This window comes from Phycodurus eques, chromosome 1 (genome assembly GCF_024500275.1).
Source record: "Phycodurus eques isolate BA_2022a chromosome 1, UOR_Pequ_1.1, whole genome shotgun sequence".
Taxonomy (NCBI): Eukaryota; Metazoa; Chordata; class Actinopteri; order Syngnathiformes; family Syngnathidae; genus Phycodurus; species Phycodurus eques.
The window spans coordinates 27,656,878-27,684,833 of record NC_084525.1 but is presented as its reverse complement, the minus strand read 5'-3'; the positions used below and the strand labels follow the sequence as shown (position 1 = coordinate 27,684,833).

General features: G+C 41.8%; 2 protein-coding genes across 2 annotated transcripts; one reads left to right on the top strand and one right to left on the bottom strand.

Moving 5' to 3' along the window:
• Positions 1-55: 55 nt before the first annotated feature.
• On the bottom strand, positions 56-6,830 carry LOC133414042 (histamine N-methyltransferase-like). Its single transcript, XM_061699127.1, is given in 8 exon segments — positions 56-2,391; positions 2,393-2,538; positions 3,181-3,274; positions 3,453-3,574; positions 3,881-3,988; positions 4,689-4,741; positions 5,151-5,289; positions 6,656-6,830. Coding segments are annotated over 8 exon segments (1,038 nt in total). The 3' UTR covers positions 56-2,190.
• Positions 6,545-27,866, top strand: rnf41 (ring finger protein 41). Its single transcript, XM_061685791.1, has 7 exons — positions 6,545-6,634; positions 8,035-8,104; positions 8,184-8,299; positions 11,699-11,970; positions 15,849-15,984; positions 21,670-21,773; positions 26,250-27,866. The coding sequence occupies exons 3-7, from the start codon at positions 8,210-8,212 to the stop codon at positions 26,602-26,604; spliced, it is 957 nt and encodes a 318-aa protein (XP_061541775.1). The 5' UTR covers positions 6,545-6,634; positions 8,035-8,104; positions 8,184-8,209; the 3' UTR covers positions 26,605-27,866.
• Positions 27,867-27,956: the final 90 nt, after the last annotated feature.

Genomic DNA, 27,956 nt, shown 5'->3' with positions numbered 1-27,956 from the left:
TTTGTTTTTGTTGTATACTGAAGACATTTGGGTGTCAGATCAAAAGATTAATACAAGACAAAAGTTCAGAATTCAGGCTTTTATTTCATGGTATTTACATCTAGATGTCTGAAACCAGTCAGGACAGAGCACCTTTTGTTTGAAGCCACCAACTTTTCAAGAGAGCAAAAGTATTGGAACAGACATTATTAAATTAATTTAAAGTGAAGAAAATGTTAATATTTGGTGGCATAACCCTTACTTGCAATAGATGCATCAAGCCTGTGAACCACTGACTTCACCAGACTGTTGCATTCTTCATTTGAAATGCTTTTCCAGTCCTTTACTGCAGCCTCTTTCAGTTCTTGTTTGTTTCTGGGGGTTTCTCCATTCAGTCTCCTCTTCAGGAGGTAAAATGCATGCTCTATTGGGTTAAGGTCCAGTGATTGACTAAGACCTTCAATTTTGTTGTGTTGGCAGTGTGTTTTGGGTCATTGTCTTGTTGCATGATGAAACTTCTCCCGATTAGTTTGGATGCATTTTTCTGTAAATTGCCAGACAAAATTGTTTTGTAGACTTCAGAATTAATTCTGCTGCTACCATCATGAGTTACATCATCAATAAAGACTAGTGATCCCGTTCCAGAAGCAGCCATGCAAACCCAAGTCATGACATTACCTCCACCATGCTTCACAGATGAGCTTGTGTGTTTTGAATCATAAGCAGAGCCTTTCTTTCTTCATACTTTGGCCTTTCCATCACTTTGGTAGAGGTTAATCTTGGTCTCATCAGTCCAGAAAACTTTGTTCCAAAACTTTTGTGGCTCAGCTCTGTACTTCTTTGCAAATTCCAATCTGGCCTTCCATTTCTTTTTGCTGATGAGTGGTTTGCATCTTGTGGTATGGCCTGTAGATTTCTTCTCTCGAAGTCTTCTTCGAACAGTGGATTGTGATACCTTCACCCCTGCCGTGTGGAGGTTGGCAGTGATGTCACTGACTGTTTTCTTTGGGTGTTTCTTCACAGCTCTCACAATGTTTCTGTCATCAAATGCTGTTGATGCCCTTGGCTGACCTGTTTGATGTCTGTTGCTCAGTACACCAGTCTTTTCTTTTTTTTTCAGGACATTCCAAATTGTTGTATTGGCTATGCCCAATGTTTGTGCAATAGCTCTGATCGATTTTCCCTCGCCTCTCAGCTTCAAAATGGTTTGCTTTTATTTCACTTATGTCTGCCCGATGATAGCTGGGATATGCTCCAGCACGCCCGCGACCCTAGTGAGGAGAAGCGGCTCGGAAAATGGATGGATGGAGTGCTTGTATAATGGCACTAAATGCCATCCAACTGGAAGGATCTGATATATCCAATACATTGGAGAATGTAATTTTTTTTTGTTACATTTTGTTGCCAGTTACACTGATGAATGATGCATATACACCAAATAATCAATCATCATGAATATCTTTAATGAAATGAACATTTTGCACCACTTTGCAAAAAAAAGGTCTGCATTGATACAGCTCAAGGGACATATTTGCCTGGATTGAAATACACATTTTAACCACTCAAAAATCACTTGACACGTTCAAATAGTGTAATTGTTTAAAATCAAATAGTGTCCCCGCCCCCCCCATCCCAGTTATTAGAGGGTGTGCACACTTGTGCTACCACATCAGTTTATTTATACTTCCCCTCTTGATAATATATATATATATATATATATATATATATATATATATATAAGATCTATCTATCTTGTGCTGTATAGCTTTTAGATCAAATTAATCATGGAAAGTTTAAAAATCTATCTTGGTTTAATTTTTTTATATCACAAAAACCTGGCATTTGAACACGGGTGTGTAAACTTTATAGCCACTGCATAATTGTACAAGTTACTTTTGATAATGAGTATTTTAGGTTGAGTCACACTGCAAAAGTTCCCACTTTATATGAGCACCTAAGCCACAATTGTCCTGGAGAACATTGGCTGATTTTACACCAAAATAACTGGCTTTGTGACACAGAGCAATTCGATTACACACACAAAAATTTAAACTTTTCTGGTAGTACTAATTTTGTGTCAAATATGGTTGCGTTTAGCTCAACAGATTGAATTGAACAATTTAAATGGATTATAATTGGGGTTCTGAACAACAGGTCAGTTTACTCACCAAGTGAGTTGATTAATGATGCTTATCTCTCCCGGAGACGGGCTCAAGCATGGACAAATACACAGCTCAAACAACTGTTGAAATGTATCTTGCCCTCCTTTTCAGTGCTACACTTGCTCCCGAGAAGGTTCAGTATATCAGCTCTTATTTGTGGCGTGAACGACGTGAAATCGGCGCATGTCATGAAACGAAGCACACGCTGTCCGGTCTCGCTGTTTGGATCAAAGCACTCGGTGATCTCAAAAGGTGTTGGGGATGCAATGCTCCTCATATTTCAGACCCAGAGTCTTCACGGAGGCGATGACCTCTTTGGATGAACGATACACGGGGAGGGCCTCAGAGCACAGCTCCTTTGAGAAAGTCCTCCGGAGAATGTCCCAACCCTCGGTGGCTGTATCAACATGTATTCATTTGAATTGAAACGCAACATTACAGTATAAGGAGAAGCTCATATGTCAGTAAGGAGTGATTTTATTTGTTTCAATTAAGAGTAAAGAGGACATTGTTCCTCCAACCTAAAAATCAAGCCCCCTCACTTGACCTTTGAAACATCATCTGATGTAACCAAGACTCTTATTAAAAATTGTAAGAATATGGTGCTGATTTCGCACAGCACTTCTTATTGTCATTTAAGTTTGCAGTTGTATATAGCTAAACTGCATCACAGGAGTTTCTAAGTATTACAATTTTAAAACAACTCTTTTTCTGGATCTCATTAAATTGTGCGAGTGTACATAACGTTGTACATATGGCAATTTCATCTCTGGGCTTTTGGGAACAAATGACTGTGCACCACAAATTATGCTCAGCAACAAGCGGCCGAGCAAATAAGAAATGTGTCGTCGTCTATGTTGATGCACCTGCTGGCGAGGTAAAATGTTCTCTTGTGTTTTTTTATGAAGCCTGTGCATTTTTGTTCTTGTGTTGAAGCGCTTTGTCTTGGAAGAGATATCGGAAGTAATGACACTGAATCTACAGTGTAAATTGAAATGAAAACCACAAGATGTGATGATTGACATTTTGGTTTGCTCACCTTTTCCCACAATGATCATAAGCATGCCATTCTTATTCAGAAGGCTGTGGTAGAATTTGATGGTTTCTGTCAGGTCGTCAACGAAGTAAATCATCTGTAAAGCAGAGAATTGGATGGAAAGTTCACTTCACAAACAATCAGTTAAAATTGTAATTCTGTGGGACATTTTGTCATCTTTGATTTGAATAATTAAATAAATGCCAAGATTGTTAGAAGAAAACCTAGCCAAATATTGCAAACAGGAAGATCTATTTTTAGTTGTTGGATTATACCTGAATCATGTGAATGAAGTCATATTTCTTCACATCTTTGACTTGCATTCTGTACTCCTGACTAAGCATGACATGCCAAGTAAATGGTATCTTCTGAAGGTTATCAGTCTTTGCTACCAATGCTGAAAATATAGAATCCAAAGGTCATTAAAGAAAATGTGTATTTCAACAGGGTGTATAAGGCAATTAGACAGAGGAAAAGGTCATATTGAAAAATTGTACAATCTGAGTCTTTTGTGATCAGATAGAAGTGTGAAAGGTTGCAGTGTAAACACGGCCACCAATTCAAATCATACATCGCAACTTCATTTCAAAGTTTTGAACAAGCTTATTAACTACGTAGAAGAAGCTTGAGCAGATGCAGGGGGGAAAGAAAAAAATAATCTACAACTTACAATATCTAAAACCTGACTGAGTGTTGTCCATACCTTTGAAGTTGGCAAGAAATTCAGTGCTTGCCTCAACAATGTCGGCAGTGATGGGAAGAGTGGGGAAAGTGGACTGCAGGAGCGACAGCATCTCGACATCTAGGTCGCCTGCACAAAGTCTCAAAAAAAAGGTCTTCAATGCGAGATCGCACAGAGTATACAAAAAGAAACTGCAGTTACAATTACTGAGCGCCGAGTCTGATTCACTTTGAATCCTTGGGTTTTAGTACTTTGAATGTATTAAAAAAATATAGTGCAACAACTCTAGTTACGGGAAATGGTGTTAGAGTTGTATGGCCTCAATGGAGCCAATCTTAGGTAATGTTGGTTCAGAAGCAGGGTACATGCTAAACTGGTCATCAGCCAATTGCAGAGCATAATAACAATAAAAATAATAATAACCATCACATTGACAGTCAAGGCGGCACGGTGACAGACTGGTTAGAGCGTCAGCCTCACAGTTCTGAGGACCCGGGTTCAATCCCCGGCCCCGCCTGTGTGGAGTTTGCATGTTCTCCCCGTGCCTGCGTGGGTTTTCTCCGGGCACTCTGGTTTCCTCCCACATCCCAAAAACATGCATTCATTGGAGACTCTAAATTGCCCGTAGGCATGACTGTGAGTGCGAATGGTTGTTTGTTCCTATGTGCCCTGCGATTGGCAGGGCACATAGGAGTTCAGGGTGTACCCCGCCTCCTGCCCCATGACAGCTGGGATTGGCTCCAGCACGCCCGCGACCCTAGTGAGGAGAAGCGGCTCAGAAAATGGATGGATGGATGGACATTGACAGTCAGGCAAAAGCATCACGTACCTCCACCACTTCCCACACCGAGAACCCCCAGACTGCTTTTATCTGCTGCAATTCTGCACCAACACACACACAAAATATTATTATTAAAAGAACATACACGGTATCAAGTTACACTAAGAATTACATTATTCTGACTACTGACCAATCAAACGCACAGCGGAACCTTGCTTCACAAATTTAACCCAATCTGTGAACCCAGGTAATTTAATATTGGTTCATGGACATTACACTTATGGTATTTTATTGTGTATTTTGGGTACGTTTGAGTCCCAGAAATGACCCCCATTCATTCATTTATTTAATTTCTTGGGATGTTTAGCAGACAAGTTATGATAAACTCTTCTTTCAACTAGTCCACAACAGTCTGTGTTGCATGAGAGGAAAATGAGTCAATCAAATCAATTGAAGAAAATCTATGTTTTACCTGTTCATTTCATACATGATAAAAAGCTGTTTTTGTACCTTTGGAACTCCACTGGCAAGTGCTGCTGGAGAATGTGGAGGACGGCTGCGTGCTCGCCCGAGTGTTGAAGATAGAAGCGAAAACTTTGGATCTTGCTGCCCTGGTTACACGGTGCGCTTGGTCTCTGTCGCCATGTTCCTGGAGAATACACGAAGATAACAACATGGCTACACACATGCAGTACAGCACCTTGAAGTCAAAAATGTTACTTCTTAAAACACTCGTTTACCTCGAATCTCTGGAGTGTCGTACACAGGTTTTGTCAGTCACTCGAGTTGATCAGTCAACTAAGAACAAGCCCATCCCTCTCCATACCTTTTATCACTATTAGGCTAAACGGAGCATTACGGTAAAGTTCAAGGTGCCTTTCAAAATAAAATCTAACAAATTCGGTTATCACGTTTTAGGATTATAAATTACGGCTATCGTGTATTGGGGGGGGGGAAATTAGAATTTACATTTGATGTCTGTTCTTGGTTTTAAACTTGATACAGTGGAAAAGTAAAACGAAGGCGAAACATCTGACTTTAACTTTGAAATACAAATCGGGTTTTACCGTAATGCTGAAAGTAAACACGCACATCACAAATTGAGGCTGGCTTCCATCAGTTTTGTCAAACCTTTCATCCACTTGCCAGGCTTAAGTAACAGAGTTGATATTACAATGGATGATTGCGTTTACTGTGAATATACTTTTAAATATATACTGAAATAGCCCCTATAGCCCCTTTGGATGAACGACACACAGCTCCTTTGAGAAAGTCCTCCGGAGAATGTCCCAACCCTCGGTGGCTGTATCAACATGTATTCATTTGAATTGAAACTCAACATTACAGTATAAGGAGAAGCTCATATGTCAGTAAGGAGTGATTTTATTTGTTTCAATTAAGAGTAAAGAGGACATTGTTCCTCCAACCTAAAAATCAATCACCCTCACTTGACATTTGAAACATCATCTGAAACCCAAAGCCAAAAACAAGCACTATCTAATGTTTAAGGAATCAATCTATAAGGCAACACCTGAGCAACTAGAAACACCCTTCAGTCACATGTTCCAATACTTTTGCTCACGTGAAAAGTGGGTGGGTTCAAACAAAAGACAAAGGTAAGAAAATTGTTGAGTCTTTAGTATAGGAGTTTAATTAGTAGGCTGCTATTACGTCTTTTTTAAACAAGCATATGTACTTCTACTTAGGCACAGAGTATGAGTACTTTTTCCAATTCTGGTTTATTTTATTTTTTGGTTAAATTGTCACTGTTGATTATGAACCACAGTGACAGAAAGAATAAATAACAATTTCCAGCGTGCGTCTGGCCAACTTTTGGCAAAATGTGCGCGATGACGTCATTGCCCGTCGGCGTATGATTGACGTCGCGACGTCAGTCGGATGTAGCGCGGCAGGACGCCACTAGCCCAAGTTAACAGCCAGCTAGGCAAAGTACACACAAACCCTCGCCGACTGCTGTTTTACTGACCCGTCAAGTAAGTCCGTCGCTTTGTTACGGTGTTTTGGTCGAGTGCGCATCAGGGTAGATCGCCATTTGTCGGCGCGTAGCTTGCTAATGTTGAAGTTGTCAATGGCTAGCTGCGAGGCTAATGTCCAGAGGAAAACAGCGACAACGTCGATGTTGCTAAGTGGTTCGCTAGCTAGCTCGCGAGTGTCTGAGACAAGACTCATCCGCAAATTAATTCTAAGGATGCGCGCATTGAGTGTCCATTTGACTGCACACGGGGTGAAAAAGCGGCACGTTGCTGACTTCGTAGCACGGCTCGTTTTGGGGTGTGTGATGAGTGTGATGGGGCTCAAGAGAGCGAGTGTCTCCAGACCGGAGGAGGGCACAGCATCACCTGCTTGCAAGTGATGTGGATAGCACGATCCGTGGCTGGATCGTGGTAACACGAAAAAATATAATTCGCTAATTAATAGAGATCTAATTCTTGACTGGGAGTTAGTGTATGTATAAAAAAAATATATATATATAAACATAAGCACCCCCATTTAAAGTAACAGGGGAAAAAATGAGACGGGGGTCCTCAACTTCTACATCGGCGACCGGTTACTACGTAAGTCGGACTACGGTTTAGTCTGACATGCATGACCACTTATTCTTATGCCGTTACACAAACTAGTTAAGTTCGCGCTGTTCGAGTAATTGTAATTGGAGTAAATGTGGGGAAAAAATGTTCATTGCGCATTGAAAAACAAACCTCGAAACAGCGCATGACGTCGTAAAACAAGGACTCCCTGTGTATAATTAAAAAGAACCAAAACAAAACAATTACAATAAGCTGGTTGTGCACACCCTCTAATGATAATGGTTGAGCTTTTATGGCCTGAGTTACAAAAGATTTGGGGTGGTTTCAATGCGAAGTCCATCCATCCATTTTCTGAGCCGCTTATCCTCACTAGGGTCGCGGGCACGCTGGAGCCTATCCCAGCTGTCATCGGGCAGGAGGCGGGGTACACCCTGAACTGGTTGCCAGCCACTCGCAAGGCACATATAAACAAACAACCATTCGCACTCACATTCATACCTACGGGCAATTTAGTCTTCAATTAACCTACCATGCATGTTTTTGGGATGTGGGAGGAAACCGGAGTGCCCGGAGAAAACCCACGCAGGCACGGGGAGAACATGCAAACTCCACACAGGCGGGGCCGGGGATTGAACCCGGGTCCTCAGAACTGTGAGGCTGACGCTCTAACCAGTCTTCCACCGTGCCGCCTCAATGCGAAGTCATTTTATTTAAGTGCTGATGTTTCTTTCATTTAATAGTTTGGTGCTGGTGTTTTTGGACAAGTGTGTAGCTTGACAAAAACAAACCCAAAATAGCCCTAGAGATGTTTGTGAGTGTGTTTTTTTTTTTTTTTTTTTCCCCAGAGTCTTTGTGTCGGTCAAAAGAGCTTGTCCACCAGCTGAATGGAAGTACACCAGACTGTTTGTGAATGAGGTAGCCTCTCATTTTCTGTCTTTCTAACTTTTCTTCCCTTAAGGTGGGTACACAAGTCACACTTTAAGTGTTGTTGTAGGGGGTGGTCGGGGTCAGTGATGCACCATGGGCTACGACGTGACGAGGTTCCAAGGGGAGGTGGATGAAGACCTACTGTGTCCAATATGTAGCGGTGTTCTAGAAGAACCAGTGCAGGTATGTTAGTCACGGCACACATTTCCATGAAGTTTTGTGTAGTGACTGCTGTAGCTCAACAAAGGCTGGAGTTACGCTACAAGTGACACAAATTTCGATTTTTGTTTTTCTCCCCAAGATGCCAACTGAATCATATGTAGCATTTAATAGATTTGTATTGTGTTGTTTTATACATAATTGTATACATCTGTGTGTCACTGATTGTGTTGACGATGTTGACAGATGTGTTGTCTCAGGTTTTCAGTAAATGTAAACAGTCGAGGTTGGATATGGAAGCTCGGCATTAGCCTGAGTGATATTTGTAACAAAAAATATTGTTGTCATCCACTAATTTTCTAATTTACTGAAACAATTGTAAATTAAATTAAGATGTCAGATTCTTATTTAAAGAAAAACTGCAAAAAAAAAGTTTGTGGTTGTATATTGATCTTGATTCATTTCTGACTTCTCAGAGAAGCTCAGTGAGCTGCCACAAATATTGGGTTTAAAAGCTCATTGTAATTGAAAGAGTCCTCATTAACGCACTCTGTAATGCTCGTTGGTCTCTTTCAGGATGGTGGTTTAATACATTTGCCCCGTACATGTAATAGTAGGAACTCAATCGGATTTGGACACTTGGACCTGCAGTGTAAATCCAAACTAAGACATTTAACTGGACTTCTTACTGTTGCCATGATGAAAATAACTCGGGATACGATATCACACTATTTTAATGTCAACAATAATGTCATGATACAGAGATCAGATGTCAATCGATATATTGGCAGAAAACCATCTACCAAACACCACGATAGTTACAGTATGTAACTTAAGAAAGAAACTGTCTTCCTGCACATTATGCATTGAGAAATTGTAAGAAATGAAATATCTGACAACAAAAATGAACTTTTCTCTCATAATTCTACCATACAAATATACAGGGGGTCCTCGGTTCACAGATTTTCTCTTTTGTAAGTCTGAATACACAGGACTCTATCACTGACCTATGCTGATGAAATAGTGAAGTCACAATTACGCAAAATATTTTTATGAAAAACACTTCTTGGCCATAAATATAAAACACTCAAATGCAAAACAGTTAAGTACAGGAGGAGCTGAGGGTGTCGTTTCGCGTCGCGTGAAAATGTATTCTTATGCCGCTGCACAAACTAGTTCCTTGTGCACCAGTCATAACATCAAAATACCAAAATTACAGTAAACATTTGTGAAAACCTCTGGGCCACAAACAGAAACAATCATATGAAAAATGCTAAGTACGGCAGTGACTGAGCGTGCTAATTAGACTTTACGCCGTTCTGATTGTCTTGATCGGTATCGGACGATAATTAGCATTTTAGGCTGATCGGCTTTAATGTCATTCGCCGACCTGATCAATGACATCATTGATTGGCTCCGCAAAAGAAATTTACTGTGTCGCCATCGAGTACAGTATATCTGAATCCAAAAGCTAGTTTATCTTTAGCATTGTCGCGTCTTTTGACGTAGTACTGTAAATATATGACCGCCAATAGATATTTACAAAAATAAATAACATGAGGGGCCATAGGGGTCACGTGCAGTGCGAGCTAGGCGGTGGCCAAAGGCAGGGACCTTGGCGATCCGATCCCCGGCTACAGAAGCTGGCTCTAGGGATGTGGAATGTCACCTCTCTGGCAGGGAAGGAGCCTGAGCTGGTGTGTGAGGTCGAGAAGTTCTGACCAGATATAGTCGGACTCTCCTCCACACACTGCTTGGGCTTTGGTACCAGTCCTCTTGAGAGGGGTTGGACTCTCTTCCACTCTGGAGTTGCCCACGGTGAGAGGCGCCGAGCAGGTGTGGGTGTACTTATTGCCCCCAACTCGGCGCCTGTACGTTGGGGTACACTCCGGTGGACGAGAGGGTAGCCTCCCTCCGCCTTCGGGTGGGGGGGACGGGTTCTGACTGTTGTTTGTGCCTATGCACCAAACAGCAGTTCAGAGTACCCACCCTTTTTGAAGTCCTTAGAAGGGGTGCTGGAGCGCGCTCCCGCTGGGGACTCCATCGTTTTGCTGGAGGACTTCAATGCTCATGTGGGCAATGACAGTGAGACCTGGAAGGATGTGATTGGGAGGAATGGCCCCCCCGATCAGAACCTGAGCGGTGTTCTGTTATTAGACTTCTGTGCTCATCACGGCTTGTCCGTAACAAACATCATGTTCAAGCATAAGGGTGTCCACGCTTGCACTTGGCACCAGGACACCCTAGGTTGCACTTCGATGATTGAATTTGTGGTCGTGTCATCAGACTTGCGGCCGCATGTCTTGGACACTCGGGTGAGGAGAGGGGCGGAGCTGTCTACTGATCACCACCTCGTGGTGAGTTGGCTCCGATGGTGGAGGAAAATGCCGGTCCGACGTGGCAGGCCCAAACGTATTGTGAGGGTCTACTGGGAACGTCTGGCGTCGCTTTGTAGACGCCGCCACACAACCGACGTCTGCTCCGTCACCGGGGCGAGGATGGGTCGCCGCCGACTCAGTGGGCTCCGAGGATGGCTAAGTCGCCGTCTCGATCTCGCGACAGGGCAAGGCAGCAAGACACCCGAGGAAGCGTGGTTTCTGTTTACTCCCGTTTCTTGCAAATGGAAGTGGAGCAGTAAAAGGAAGTCTCTGATTGGCTGTTGTCACGCACATCCCGTCATGTTAGAGCAAGGAAATACGCACACAGCTGATAACAGAGATCGGTGTTCTTAGGAATCCCATGCACAAATGTCATTCTTGATATAAATGTCATTGTCATTTTCTTTTTCTCAAAGCAAAGGGGAAACATATATATATTTGATGTTTTCATATATATTTATAAAGCGGCATGGTGGACAACTGGTGAGCACATCTGCCTCACAGTTCTGAGGACCTGTGTTCAAATCCCGGCCCTGTCTGTGTGGAGTTTGCATGTTCTCCCTGTGCCTGCGTGGCTTTTCTCCGGGTACTCAGGTTTCCTCCCAGATCCCAAAAACATGCTTGGTAGGTTGATTGAAGACTCTAAATTGCCCGTAGGTATGAATGTGCGTGCAAATGGTTGTTTGTTTCTCTGTGCCCTGTGAGTGGCTGGCAACCAGTTCAGGGTGTACCCCGCCTCTCGCCCGAAGATAGCTGGGATAGGCTCCAGCATGCCCGCGACCCTAGTGAGGGTGAGCGGTATAGAAAATGGATGGATGGATGGATATATTTTTAATTTATCCATATAGCCCAGCCCTACTTCCCAGTCTGTACTTGTGAGGAGTCACTCTGGATGATGTGCACATCATCTTAGTTGGAGCTGGATCTATTAGATGTTTGCATGCTGCAATAAATCCAGTTCTAACCACAAACAACGATGAATATAAAACTGTTTAAACTATATGAAGAAGTGTAATATTCTGGGCTCTCTCTGCTGTCGTTTCAGGCCCCACACTGTGAGCACGCTTTCTGCAATGCCTGCATCACGCAGTGGTTCGCCCAGCAGCAGATCTGTCCTGTGGACCGCACTGTGGTGACGCTGGCTCACCTGCGGCCCGTGCCACGCATCATGCGCAACATGCTTTCCAAACTGCAGATCAGCTGTGACAACGCCAGCTTCGGTTGCACGGCTACGCTTCGACTGGACCAGCTGCAGTCGCACCTCAAGGACTGCGAGCACAACCCCAAAAGGCCCGTCAACTGTGAAGAGGGATGTGGGTGAGTGGCTGTCGTTCTGTTTCTCTTGTCCACTCTTTGATCATATTAACTCATTCACTGCGAGCCGTTTCCTGAGCAGGGAACCCCCAGAGTGCCAGGCATTTTCGAGCAATTTCACTCATTTTTCAAGCCCCACAGAATATTGTGCACGGTGACTATGTAAACACAAAAGCGACCAAAAGAAAGATCAGACTTTCTTCTTTCATCTGAAAAATGTCTCTCTCTAGCTTATACCGTTCTTTAGTAACTAGCAGTCAAATATAGGCTAGTTTCAGCCAAATCTGTTTCTGAAGGGAAAAAAAACTGAGAAAACCTTTGTGAAAGCAGACAGATCAAGCAGAACAATAACTTTGACGCCAATATTGTTTTCTTTCGTGAAAATCTCAAGCATCTGAACATAAAACAACACTGAGAGAGTGCTTTTTACAGAAACATAATTTAATTACAAGTATAACTATGTGCAGAATTCACATTAGAGAAAAATGTATGGACAAATGGGACTCCCACACCTGCACTTTCTTCTTCCTCCTCCTCGATCAGTTTTTTTTCAAGTCACATTTTTTATTACCTTGTACATAAAATCTAGCAAGGTTATACCCACATCTGCGTTTTATTCTTTGGTGGCGGTGAATGGGATCTTATGTGGTTGCCTTGAAACCAGTCCCTACTGCTGCTTGAAGCACAACCTGTGCAGTTTAGAAATAACTATTACTATGAAAAAATACATTGTTGAAATTGCTGTAGTGGGACATGGAGGACAAAAAAAAGCTTTCAATTACCTTATTTGTTTGTACTGGAATGGGAGTCGAACGTCTGCTGGATGCATAACCTGTAAGTTTTAAAAATACATACGAGAAAATCATTTTTATTGATGACGTGTTTTGCAAGGGTAAAAAAAACTTACTTTTCTTCGTCGCAATCCTAAAAGACGTTCAACTCGCTGGTGTTGAATTACTACAAGATGGACGAGCTGCAAATGAAAAATTCAAATCAGTACTGGCAAAAGATGTTATATTGTAATGTGCACTAGTGGGAATAAATAATGTTTTTATGTAACAAGGATTGAAAGAGCATGTTTGCTCGGTAAATGTAGAGCTGGAAACAATTTAACTTCGTCTCCATTTGTCATCTGGAGGAAACTCCGGATTAATCTCCGCTGCTTCCAGGCGATTCAGAGGGAGTTCACTCATCACGATTCCGTATCCCATTTACTCAAATCCTGGTCGGCAGACGATCAGCTGGCAAGAGGCCGAGATGATCTCGTCATATGGCCCGGCATTTTGGGCAATAGCTTTGCTACAAAGGGATTGGCTCTGAGCATCATCCTTTTTTCCCCCACATGATCTAAGGCGTCATTCCTGTCGGTCGCAGGAATATTTTTCTTGCCATGGCGCAATCAATTTATAGTACCGAAAGCTTTTTTTTTTTGTTTTGTTTTTTCATTTTGTCTTCTCTCTTTTCTGCCATTATACTTGCCTTGTCTCATGTCTCTTGCACCCCGCCCCCTCCTTCTTCTTCTTCTTCTTCAATCTGAGGGAGGGACGTTCACCTCAAGGCATTGTTGCCCTCTACAGGTTGCCATTCCTCTTTGCAGTTATCCAGAAGCTTGACAATCTCACACAAACTGCACAAGACCCTTCCCCCACCCATCTCCGTTAGTAAACGCCATTGACGTTTTTAGACGGCATTGGCAGAGAATAACTCAATTCTGAATGACGTCTTTGGACGGCATTAGCAGGGAATGAGTTAACTTGAGTTGAGTGACTGCATATCAATCCATCCATTCATTTCCAGTACCTACCGTGTGTAGGTCACCACCTACATATACACACTGGCCCGCTCCGGCTAGTACAAATTTGTACTAGCCGGAGCAAATTTGTACCATCCATTTTCTGTTCCGCTTTTCCTCACTAGGGTCACAGGCGTGCTGGAACCTATCCCAGCTATCTGTGGGCAAGAGGTGGGGTACACCCTGAACTGGTCGTCAGCCAATCACAGGGCACATAACCATTTTCACTCACATTCACACCTATGGGCAATTTAGAGTCTTCAATTAACCTACCAAACATGTTTTTGGGATTTGGGAGGAAACCGGAGTACCCGGAGAAAACCCAAGCAGGCACGGGGAGAACATGCAAACTCCACACAGGCGACGCCGGATTTGAACCCAGGTCCTCAGAACCACTCGGTCACCGTGCCGCCATTGCATATAAATGTTTAATTCATTAATTAATCAATTAAAAATGGGAATTTATTTTATTTTATTTTTTTATTTATATATATATATATATATATATATATATATATATAATTTCATTTTTTATTTCTGTTTATTAATTTAGCTAATGAAATAATTGCTTAATTGATTTGTAGTCATTACAATAAATTATTGCTAAAATAGTATTACATATTTAACATTTTAAAATGATTAATTGATCCATTAATTACAATTACAGTAATTAGAAATAATACATTTTTAAAATGTGAATTCATAGTTTTTTGGTTAAATTGTTTTCATATTTATTGTTTTTATTAGTCTAAAATAATTGGTTATTATAAATACAAATACTATTCAACAATAAATTATAAAATAATGTTTTCATACTTTTTCTTTAACTCTTCTGCAACCTGCCTCATCTGTCGATTTCAGAATTAGAATCAGAATCATCTTCATTTGCCAAGTATGTCCAAAACACACAAGGAATTTGTCTCCAGTAGTTGGAGCCGCTCTGGTACAACAGACCGTCAATTTACAGAACACTTTGGAGACATAAAGAGATTGTTTTTTTTTTTTTTTTTTTGTCAGTCACTGAGCAGTAAAGGGTTGCTAGTTATCTGGTAATGCCGGTACATTTTTTATTTTATTTTTGACAATTGTGCAAAAAGGGAAAAAATAAATAAATAAAAATCCAATGTAGCCCTTGAGCACAAAAATTTTGCTCATCCCCAGTATAATTAGATTGAGACAGGTAGGTAGATACATATTGGCTTCCAAATCTAATGTGGATGGCTGAGTAAAAATACCATGTTAATGTTTATTATATTTCTATTCATATAGACTGTTACATGGCGGTACAGTGGCCGACTGGTTAGAGCGTCAGCCTCACAGTTCTGAGGACCCGGGTTCAATCCCCGGCCCCGCCTGTGTGGAGTTTGCATGTTCTCCTCGTACCTGCGTGGGTTTTCTCCGGGCACTCCGGTTTCCTCCCACATCCCAAAAACATGCATTAATTGGAGACTCTAAATTGCCCGTAGGGATGACTGTGAGTGCGAATGGTCGTTTGTTTCTATGTGCCCTGCAATTGGCTGGCAACCCGTTCAGGGTGTACCCCGCCTCCTGCCCGATGACAGCTGGGATAGACTCCAGCACGCCCGCGACCCTAGTGAGGAGAAGCGGCTCAGAAAATGGATGGATGGATGGATAGACTGTTACATTCTGGTCTTCAAACAATTGCTCTCATTAGCGCCTCCAATTCCAAGGGGGAAGTAACTTCATGTTTCTGTCAGTTTCCATGCTGAATCCACATATTGGGGGCATCCATTGAAGATGTCTTTTTGTTTTGGCCGTGCACAAACTTAGCTCAAGGTAAGCGTACTCACTGCTCAGACTTGATTGAACTAATTCAGATCAGCTGTTCTGGACCTTAATGATCAGTTTTCGAGTTTAAGGGATGTCAACTCAGATCTCAGGTTTAGGTTAGGAGCATGTTGAACCTGCTTGCCGGAATTACTCCCAGATGTCTTGCCAAAACAACAAACTTGAGACTCTCAGACTCTATCATATGCAAATGCATCATGACGAAGAAAGTTCTTAACAATCCAAAATGATTTATCATTTCTGAGAATCTAAGTTGTCTTCTTTCTTCTCCCACCGGCAGCCTGGAGATGCCCAAAGACGAGCTGCCCAACCATAATTGCATCAAACACTTGCGAGGTGTCGTCCAGCAGCAGCAGGGCAAAATTTCAGATCTGGAGAAAACTGTGGCTGAACATAAACACCAGCTGGGCGAACAAGTAAGTGTGTGTGCGTGTGTGGCTGATTGTCTTGTGACTCTTCTTTTTTTATTTCTTTTCCATAACAAGCATGAACAGGGTCCAAAATTAACGGTGGCCCGGGGCCACTACGCTATGTCGGGCCACCACCTACATATAGACACTGGCCCGCTCCGGCTAGTACAAATTTGTATCTGTCCATCCATTTTCTGTTCCGCTTTTCCTCACTAGGGTCTCAGGCGTGCTGGAGCCTATCCAGCTATCTTCGGGCGAGAGGCCGGGTACACCTTGAACTGGTCGCCAGCCAATCGCATGGCACATAAAATTCTAAGTCACCGTATGACGAAAATGGCCCAAAATGGCATTTTCAGTGTTGGTCTGAAATTATTTTATCGCCAAAACATCCCTCCAAAGATAGGATGTTGTGATGATGCAAGGAGAAACCACGACCAGCACCGCCTGACTGGATAAACGGGCATGCATTCGGGTTAGCCTCAAGACGATAGCCGAAGCTAACGCCCCCACCCTCAGACAGTAGCTCGTACTTTGAAGCCTGTAGAATATTAGTCTGCCCTCCCTGGTCTTGCTTTAAGATGTTTACTGAGTTTAGTTGGAGTTTACTGTAAAACTAAGTGCACAACAAACATAATTACACTCATTGTTTATTTAAATACAAGACACACATAGTTTTAGAAATCTCCATTTTTAATGCTAACAGTCAATGAAAAACCCTGGTGTCAGGCTAGCTAAAATTAGCATTTGGTCCTGGGAGGGATTTACCTTCAAATAACAACTATTCACACACAAACGTCATAGCAACACATATAGACAGGTAATATAACAATACTAACAGGCATATATTCTTCCTCATCTGTGAAAAAGGAGTTTAACATTATATTGTGACTTTCTTTTTAGCTCCATGCATGCATCGCAACACACTGCCTGTAATCTGCATGTCAGATTATATACAGACCCTTTCCAAAAAAATTTGAATATTATGGAAAAGTTTATTTATTTCCATAATTCCATTCAAAAAGTTAAACTTTCATAGATATTGATTCAGGGCCCATAATTTAAACTATTTCAAGTATTTATTTGAATTTATTATTTGAGCTATGAACGTTTGTGACTTACCCATCCTATGGAGGGTATCAATGACGGTCTTCTGGCCAGTTGTCAAGTCTGTAGTCTTCCCCATATTGAACCCAACTGAGACAATTGAGCTAATGTCTCAGTGGCATTGGGTACCTGTGGCCGGCGGACCGCCCTCGGTGCGGGATGTGTCCCGTCCACCAGGCTTCTCTTGGGTGGACCCGTGGCCCAATCCCGCCCCCCGATTGATTAGGTGGGGTCCTCAACTCCGCGGGGCAGGCACAGCAATTACAGGACACTTCTGTCAGTGTTTGTGCATGCGAAACGGTGTCAATTCACTTGCATGTGTCCGCAAGCACACACCCCCGGGACTCTTTCGCTGGGTGTGGGGCCACCCACTGATTGCGACAAATGAGTCATGAGTATACGAATTGCTTGGGTATGCCCTCACTCACACTCTCGTCCTATAGACTTTTATCATTTACATAGTCAATCCCACCACATTTAAGGTGTACAGCCGGTTCACGACCCTTGTCCTGCATGCTTCTTCTCCTGTCCTTGTACTGTTCTATCTTGTCCTGTCCTTCCCTCACAGGGTGGAGCCCTATAGCCCCATACAACACTCATTATCTAATGTTTCATTGTTGGAGATATACAATGATTTACTTTTCTCATCCTGTTTACAATTAGAGCTTTGTCTTTTGTCTTCGTTTCTCTCTCCCCTCTAGAAACTTTGTTCTGATCGACTCTGATTCTCAATAAACATCAATTAAACCACAGCGGCATCTTAAAAAATCCACTGTTACACAGTAAAACTGTTCCGGCATAAAAGGGATACAGATCCTCCATTCTGCTTGACCTAACAGCCGAACAGGACAAAAAAAAAAAAAAAAAAAAAAAAGATATGAACTTTTGTGATTTACCCATCCTATGGAGGGTATCAATGATGGCCAGTTGTCAAGTCTGTAGTCTTCCCCATATTGAACCCAACTGAGACAATTGAGCTAAACTGAAGCAATTTCATGACACCTGGGGAAACCTGTGCAGGTGCTTTGAGTTTGTAGATAATTACTGCGTGACACTCAGTTCAAAACATTTATGGCCTGCAAAATTTGGTCTGATTTCTTTACAGTATTAAAATGTTTAGAATTCCTGATTTTGTGGGTTTTATGAGCTGGAAGTCCAAATTATGTAAAAATAAACAAATACTTGAAATTGTTTAAATTGTGGTGCCTGAATCTCCAATCTATGAAAGTTTATCTTTTTCAATGGAATTATGGAAATAAACCTTTCCATGACATTAATTTTTTTGGAAAGGCTCTGTAGTTAATAGCACTCACCATAAATAAATTGAAAAATTTACAGCTAATCTATATGATCATATCGGCAGTGATCGGCAGATTTTACAGATTATCGGCACAGGAATTGGGAGCATAAAACCCTGATCGGAGTACCCCTAATTATACATAGAATGCACATCATCAAGACAAGATAAAACTTTGTTGGCAGTGCTAAGTAAATATTTTAATAATTATTTAATTATTTATTCTTTGACGCGTTATTATTTGTGCAATTACTTGATTTTAGTGAGGTTAGTACAGAGTCATCGCCATGAATGCAGTTGTTCTAATAATTTCTTAAAGGGATTTAAATAATACAGTATAAAGACGCTAAATACGAAATAATCCCTAAAATTAATTTAAAAAATATATCGTGAATATACGGGGCTTTTACAAATTCCATCACAACTTGGCTGATGGTGGCCCAAAAGGGCCACCACTCAAAAAGGCTTAACGTCGGACCCTGACTGAACAATTATTTTCATTCTTAGTAGTTGCTAAAAATGTATGTTTGGTACCCCTACTCGCCCACTTATTGTCTGTCTCTGTCAGATAAAATTACAGGACGTCCTCGATTTACGAACGAGTTCCGTTCCTATGCTAGTGACGTAACCCGAATTTCTGCGTAAATCGGCTTTCACCGTTAAAGTCGAAATTTACGTCGAAATACTTCTGTTACAGGTATTATCCCACGTGATTGTGACAGCAAGCTCAGTGTGTGTGGGCGTGTGCGTCGATGTGTGAGTGTGACGGGACTGCGCAAGCGTCGTCCGGCAGGACTGTGAAGGAGAAAGGAGTGCGTGCAGGTGCGAGTGTGTACAGTGGCAAGTGTAAGGACGGCGACCGGGGGGGAGTAGCGATTAGCGGAGGACCCGTTGATGTTGAATGTGCAGAGGAGCTAATAAAGCCATTAAAGCAGCAAATCTGTGCTTCGTGCCTTTATTGTTGCCGCCACTCAGCTCAGCTGTGCTACGAGAGAAGGGAGTTAACCCCGAGGAGGACAACCTCGGCCCTGAAGAAGGCGTCTACCCTGCGTCTCCCGACCACGGTCAGGTGACCGTAGCAGGAAAGGTTAACACTTCGTATAAAGAAACTAAAATACATTAAAATAAGATTCTGTACTTACCATTTTTGCTGAGAGTCTGAAAAAAGGAGGGCGAAAAAGGCAAAGATACTCCCGGCGCACAAACACAGACAATCACTATGCACTAGCTAAGCAGAAACACTGGTGCTGGGGACAAAATGGCGGACGAGCCACGGGCGGCGTAAAGTCGAAACGTCGTAGGTCGAGTACGTCGTAACTCGAGGACTTCCTGTACAACAATTTCCATTTTTGTGTTAATTTCCTTACACAATCACTTCCTTTCATGTTCTTATCACAGTGGAGCTTTGTTTCATCGAAGAAAATGTTACGATCGTTTAGATCATTGTGTCAAACTCAAGGTCCGGGGGCCAAATCTGGCCCGCCAAGTCATTTCATGTGGCCCACGAAAGCAAATCATCTGTGTCAACTTCCATGATATTTGCTCAAATGCTCATCAAATAACAATAAATAGCGATGAAACATTGCAAGCATTTTCTGTTGATGGTAACTTGAACAACAGTTGAACAAACTATTATCCTTGACTTTTGATTTCAAAACTAGGTATCCATCAATTTGTTATGTGTATGTAATAATGAGGTGACTAAACATTTATATGGTTTCACAGTCAATGGCCCTCTGAGGGTAACCATGACTACAATGTGGCCCGCGACAAAAATTTGTTTGAAACACCTCGTTTAGATCGTTGATCCAAATGAAAACTTTCAGCTACTAGTTTTTAAAGTAGTGATTCTCAACTGGCGGCACAGTGGGCGACTGGTTAGAGCGTCTGCCTCACAGTTCTGAGGACCCGGGTTCAATCCCCGGCCCCGCCTGTATGGAGTTTGCATGTTCTCCCCGTGCCTACGTGGGTTTTCTCCGGGCACTCCGGTTTCCTCCCACATCCCAAAAACATGCATGGTATGTTAATTGACGACTCTAAATTGCCCGTAGGTGTGAATGTGAGTGTGAATGGTTGTTTGTTTGTATGTGCCCTGCGATTGGCAGGAAACCTCTTGCCCGATGATAGCTGGGATAGGCTCCAGCATGCCCGCGACCGTAGTGAGGAAAAGCGGGTCAGAAAATGGATGGATGGATTCTCAACTGTTTCAGAGTGGGATGCAGAAATGAAAATACAAGTGAAATATATCAAGATGGCGCTGCGAGCAATCGCAGTAACTCGATCGCTTTTCAAGTTGGGGCAAAGTTAGGAGTAGTTTAAGCATTTTTGGGGGGGATGGTTGAGCTACGACTTCGGATTACCACTCACTCGATGGATTACTGTGTGATGGTAATAACGCAGAGGTGGCTGGATTCCTTCATCCCAGAGTCTGCCATCGAGCTAGCAGGACACACTATCTTAAGAGCAGATAGAACGAGTGAGTCCGGTAAGACAGCTGACATTTTTTTCGGGATTCCTACCAGGTCCCTCCCGCGGGACGGGAGTGAATTTCACTACTAATCTCTGGATCGGGAAGGAGCGGGAACTATGACAACAAAGTCATCGAGAGTGGAAACTATAATGGGAGTTGAAACCGTCCGTGGTTTTCGTGGGATTCTGTAAAATTTTGGCTCGGGAGTAGGAGGGAATGGGATCAATATCTGTGGGAGTGGGATTATTATTATTTTTTTTTTTTTTCGATCACTCTGGATTGGGAGGAAGTGGGATGGAGCAGGAGTCAACAAGGAGGCCGATTGTGTGTGTGTGAACAACAGATGGTGCACTAATGCCATATTTAAAGACGTTTGCTGCTTAATGCAAACAATTTAATGCAAACAATTTAAAAAAGTGAGTGTTACGAGTTACAGTAAACTTCAAATGGGAGTGACAAACATCTTGAAGCAAGCACACTAGCCTCTTATTTGAAGAACTGTGCACATGATTTATTTATTATTATTACTTTCATTTCCCCAAAGTTATGTTATACTATAGTCTCCCCATTTCTTGACGGGGAGAGTATGAAAACAGATGCTGAGGAATATTTAAAATGTGTTTTGATAAATTCATGTATGTTTTAATAAGTTGAAATGTGTTGAAAGTGTGTGGGAGGTGTAAAAGTCTTCAGTTTTTCGTTTGTGTGCGTTTGTTTTTAAATAAAGTATATGGTTTACGTTTAATAGTGGGTGGTCACATAATGACCAAATCTTTAAAGGACTGTGTAGCATACTCACTGTGGCACTCTCGCACTCCAGAAACGAGACATTCAGATGCTCAAAGCGTACATGCGAGCCATCCGCAGCGCTAACCCCAACCTACAAAATCTAGAGGAGACCATTGAGTACAACGAGATCTTGGAGTAAGTCCCTTCATCTTCTTTGCTCCTTTTCCACTGTAGTACCCATTATACGTTTCACCTCGTTATTAATTAATTTACATGAGCAAAAGCAGGCAGTCAAAAAGTAATGAGCCCAAGCTAATTTAGCCTTGTAATAATTGCATTTTTTTCAGAAATTTTCACGGTTTGTAGTTTAAATACTTGTTTTAGGGTTTATTTTAAAAAAAAATAATAATTTGTTTAAGCCTCTCCTCTTCATGTCAGCTACAGTGCCATGAAAATGTATTGGGCCCCCTTCTCAAATTCTTATATTTTTGTATAGTTGTAGTTTACCCACCTAAATGTTTAAGATCATCAAACAAATGTAAATATCAGACATGGTGATTTCATTTATAAAGAAAAAAAAACTATTCAGTTACCTGGCCCTGTGCGAACAAGTATTTACACCCCCCCCTTGTTAAATCATGAATTCATTGTGGCTAATCACAATTTTTGGTCAATTTTCACTTATAACAACCAAGCCTGATTACCTCCAGACCTGTTCAAAGTATTACGTGTTCAAATAAAGTGCTTAACCTCAGAACAGTTCTTTGAAAAAAATAACAAAATACAGATAATACTTCATCTTTTGATCATAGAAGGAAAATCATGCATTGTAAAAATGCATTATACATAGAATGTTGAGGTTTCCAGAATGTTGAGGTCAACTTTGCGGGTGTGTATTATACACGAGAAATTACGGTAATTGACATCTATCAGTCTGGAAAGGGTTACAAAAGCCATTTCTAAAGCTTTAGGATTTCAGTGAACCATAGGGAGAGCCATTATCTTCACATGGAGAAAACATGGAACAGTGGTGAACCTTCCCAGGAGTGGCCGGCCTACAAAGATTACCCCAAGAGAACAGCAATGACTCATACAGGAGGCCACAAAGCAACTCGGGACAACTTCGAAGGAACTGCAGGGCTCCCTTGCCTCCGTTAAGGTCAGTGTTCGTGACACAACAATCAGGAAGAAACTGGCCAAAAATGGCATCCATTGCAATGTTCCAAGGCGAAAACTACTGCTGACCAAAAACATCAAGGCTCGTCTGAAGTCTTCTTTATACTCGCGCGTGCGGCGACCACGCTGACGTCACTGTGGCTATCCCGCACGCAGTTTGCCTTTATTCTCGAGCGCGACCCACGTGTGCAGTTTTGAAAATGTACTGCAGTTCTCCTCCAAGTCGGGGGGTGTCGCTACGGCTGCTATTGGCTAAGACGCCACAGGGTGGAGTTTCCTCTGCATTTTTCGGCAATTTCCAGGAGCCCTTTTTACCTTCCTTTCAGGAACAAAGTAACAACATTGGTGACCATGGAACAGTGTCTGCTCGAACAAATGGACCTAAATGACCAGATGATACGTTTAATTATGCTCCAAAATCAATCAAGAAGACAGCGGCGCAGATGGTATGTCATCACAGCATGTGACTAAAACGGACCAATCACGAGAGATGATTGCCGCGGCATTCTACGTGCAGCAACAATTTTTGCCGTGTGTGCATCAAGTGACGCATAGGGGCCGCGCGGCCCAATGCGTCAGTCATGTGATGGCGTGCGGGCGCCGTCAGCCGCATGGGAGTATAAAGAGGCCTTTACTTTTGGAAAGAAAAGAAAATAAAATCATCTGTATGATTCCCAAGACTTTTGGGAGAATATGGACTGACAAACTGAAAGTTGAGCATTTTAGAAGGTGTGTGTTTCGTTACATCTGGCGTAACTGTAGCACAGCATCTCAGCTAAAGAACATCATACCAAGAGTCAAACGTGGTGGTAGTGTGGTGGTCTTGGTCCTGAGGACCTGGACAACTTGCTGTGATTGAGGGAACCATGAATTCTGCTCCTTAGCAGAAAATCCTGAAGGAGAATGTTCAGCCATAAATTTGTGACCTCAAGATGAAGCGCACTTGGGTTCTGCAGCAAGATTATGATCCACAGCACACCAGCAACTTCTGAATGGCTTAAAAAAAACAAAACAAAGGTTTTGGAGTGGCCTAGTCAAAGTCCAGACTTGAATCCGATTGAAATGCAGTGGCATGACCTGAAAAAGTTCATGCTCGAAAACCCTTCAAGTTTTGCTGAATTCAAACAATTCTGCATGGAAGACTCTCCATAGATGTGAAAGATTAATTGCCAGTTATAGAAAACGCTTGATTTCAGTTGTTGGATGGCCCAACCAGTTATTAGGTTTAGGGGGCCATTACTTTTTCACCCAGGGCCATGTAACGAATAGTTTTTTTCCCCCCTTAATAAATGAAATCACCATTTAAAAATAGCATTTTAGGTTCACTTGGGTTATATTTGTCTGTTTACATTTGTCTGATCTTAAATTGGGGAAAAATAAGAAGAATATGACAATGGGGCCAATACTTTTTCACGGCACTGTATTTTGGAAACAATGTCATTGTTGGATGCCCATCAGAAGCAGAGAGCTGTGATTGAATTTCTTTCTTTGGAAGGGAAACCACATCTAAACAAATTCCCAAAGGTTACAAAATGTGGATGGGGAACCTGGACTAGCCTACAGCACGGTCTGAAGTGTGTGTCCAGATCAAAGGCAAAGACCGAGCCTTTCTTTAGTGACCTCCGTGACAAGTGGACAACCATAACCCATCCCCCATACTCACCGGATCTGGCACCATCAGATTATTACCTTTTTGGATCTTTAAAAGAAGGAGTTAGGGGTCAGCACTTCTCCGATGACGATCGAGTTAAGCAAGCTGTAAAAAATGTTTGTCTCATGTTTACATTTAGAGGAACAAAAACAACTGCTTTCATGTATTGTAGTATTTGTCTGGCACTGTCTGCCCAAACGTGGATATTTCAACTTACTTACAACTTGAGAAAACACGGTGCAGCAAATGATATTTTTGTTTTAATTGTTTGTGCTATTTACTCAGTACTTGAGTAATTATTTAACTGTGTACTTTTTACTTTTAGTCAAGTATTTTTTGGGAGGACTGCTTTTTACTTGAGTCAAATTATTCTCAAGTAACTACTCTTACTTGAGTACAATGTTTGGCTACTCTACTCACGTCTGGAGCAGACATCCTATATTGCTACTCTTACGTTTAAGACGTACGTTTACGTTAACATTTTTGCTCATCAGATCAGCCAGCGTCTTATTTGTTGCACTGGTCTTTTGTATTTTCGTGTTGAGCTGCTGCGAGTCGTAGCCCTGTTTGATGTCACAATGGAACCGCGAAGCACACGTAACATCGGCAACAAGAGCTGATCCGCTAGTACATCTTGTATTAATTAGGAAACGCGCCTACAATTAACTAATTAGTTTACGGATGTTACTGTTAAATCTATTGCGCGACGGAGGGATGTTGGGGATTATGTCACAACACAGAATGAACTAACTTCAAATTCAGAAATGGCCAATTTTCCTGGAAGATGCATTTGGGATTAGCCTTTGAAATTGATAATAGTGAAAAATGAAGTGAAACAGACAATGATTGCAGTTAATTATTTTCCAGAATGAGGGCGCTTAGAGAGGAGGAGGATATTCATGTGGCACAGCTTGAAGCTGGCATCCGGTGCAGGTGGAGATGGGCCTGGCTCAAGTTGGAGGCCAAAACAAAAAAGCAAAGAAATGAGGCAAATTTAATTTTAGTCTTAAATTTGCACATCAACATGTACTTGAGCGGTGTAAATAAATGTTTTTCTGCATGAAGAAAATTTGTTGATTGTGCCTTATTGTACTCTTCAGAGTCTTCCAGATTGATTAATTTATGTTAAAATAACAAAGGTTTGTTTTGTCACCTTTTTCATGCCTTTGGCGTTTGCATGTCTGAAACTAACATTTATAAAGCTTGATTAAACATAAATATTTTTCAGGCCATGGAGAAAGCTTGTTTGGCTCCTTTAGGGTCCCTGAAGGTCTGAAAAAATGCCCTCTGACAAGTATGTGGAGTTTGACTGGCCACATTCTTCCGTGCTACCAAAAGAAGAACTTTAAAGAACTGTTTTCATTAGCAAAATCATCTTCAAGCATGACAATCCTCCATCTCAAAGAAATTTGAGCAGAAACTCTCCAAAAACGCACAAGTGGCTGTAAGAATTATGAAGGTGCTATCAAATAAGGGGTCCTATGTCAAAATGTAACTTGACCTGTTAAGATGTTTTCGATTTCTCTAAATATGACCTCCGAAGACTACAAATTGAATGACTATTTTCAGTTCTTTAAAACCTGTCAAATGTCTTGAAACCCTGTTGTACGTAATAATTTGGAACAGTGTGTTTAGTTTTTTATTTTTCCAAAAAATACTATCATTGGGAGGTTTGTTCAAAGACATTGAAATTATATTCTGACGGTTTATGATTAATTATGCCAACTGTCATTTTTCTCAACAATTTAGAAAAATCTGAGAAAAAGATAATTTGCATAATAATTTGGAACACTGTGTGAAGTGTTTGAGTGGGAAAATTCCTTAATTGCTTGATTGTCTTTTAGGTGGGTGAACTCCATGCAGCCTGCCAGGGTGACCCGCTGGGGCGGCATGATCTCCACCCCGGACGCCGTGCTGCAGGCAGTCATCAAGCGCTCGCTCATCGACAGCGGCTGCCCGCTCTCCATTGTCAATGACTTGATCGAGAACGCCCACGAGCGCAATTGGCCGCAGGGCCTGGGCTCCCTGGAGACGCGGCAGATGAACCGTCGTTACTACGAGAACTATGTGGCCAAGCGCATCCCGGGCAAGCAGGCGGTGGTGGTGATGGCCTGCGAGAACCAGCACATGGGAGAGGACATGATCCTTGAGCCCGGCCTGGTCATGATCTTTGCACACGGCGTGGAGGAGATCCTATAACTGCACTACGATATGGCGTTACCGCTGCGACCAAGAAATCTGGCTTCTTTAAAAAAAAATACAAAATTAAAAAAATGAATTGAACTGTTGATACCTATGCCTTAAAGGAAGGACAAATGTGTTATCAACCTGGCAAGTAGAGCCAATAATATGACTGATATGGTATTGGGTTTTGATGGTTACTTGGTTTATATTTAGTGCATTATGTATTCTGATTGTTCCGATACTCTCATTGTAACGTGAAAAACTTTTTCAGCAAATTTGGTTCATTTTAGGAAGAACTTCCTGCTGCATACGTTTGCCATGAACTCTGAAGATATTCTGGCACAAAGCGAACCCACCATGACACAGTAAAGGGAGTGTTTTATCAAACGGTTGGACCTGTTTGAGTCCATTGTTAGTCAACACACTACATACTTGGCTGGCTAACTGGCTGCTAGCGTCTTTTTAATGGCGTGCATGTACCACCTCCCAGCTCACTACTATTTGCGCTGGATGAATTATCACCACAATAATCAATTGTATCAATTCGTTGGTACCTCACTTGTGTAAATGTTTGTAAATACAAATACTATATTGACTCATAGATGTAATTTTCTTCCTTGTTCTGATTCCATATTTCCCGATTGTTTTTTGTTGTTGTTTTTTTTTCCCTCCACAGATTTTTTTTTTTTTTTTTTTTTGGGACATTTTTGTCATTGATGAGCTTTTTCCTGGCTTTAAGTTAATTGTTACGCTGTGAATATTCCACCAAGATGTTCTTTTCCTGTTTGCATTGGCCATAATTTTTCTGTGCCATTTTGTTTTATTTATTCTGTTGCCTTTTACATGCGAGCACACAAAAAACTTGAAGTTGAAATTTGCCTTTTTCGGTGCATTTGAAGTTTGTTGCAGGAACAAAACATTTGTTGTGTTTTCTGTTGCCTTTTTTGGTATGCTGGGTCCAGATGTGAAGTGATGTTAAATTTCAAGTTTGATGTGTATGGGATTTATGTGATGACCACAATGGTTGCCTTTCTACAGTATGTTCTTTATGTTGTCCAGGTTTAGACTGCATTCAGCAAGTATCTCTTTAACTACATGTTCACAGCGTGGAGATTGTAAAACTTCATCGCGAAGTCACGAACTGTTGGACTGAGACAAATATGACACATGAGCAGTAAACGCAACTTTGTATTGTACCCTTTTGTTATTCTCTTTGGTAATGCTTTTAATTTGTCCTGTGTCGTTGTATCACGGTGTACAGACAAAGGAATAAAATGTCATCAGTATTTTGTCAGTTGTCTAATACTGGAACCTAAGCATTTGAGTGCCCTAATGTTTAAGATGGTGGCCGACTGGTTAGCGCGTCA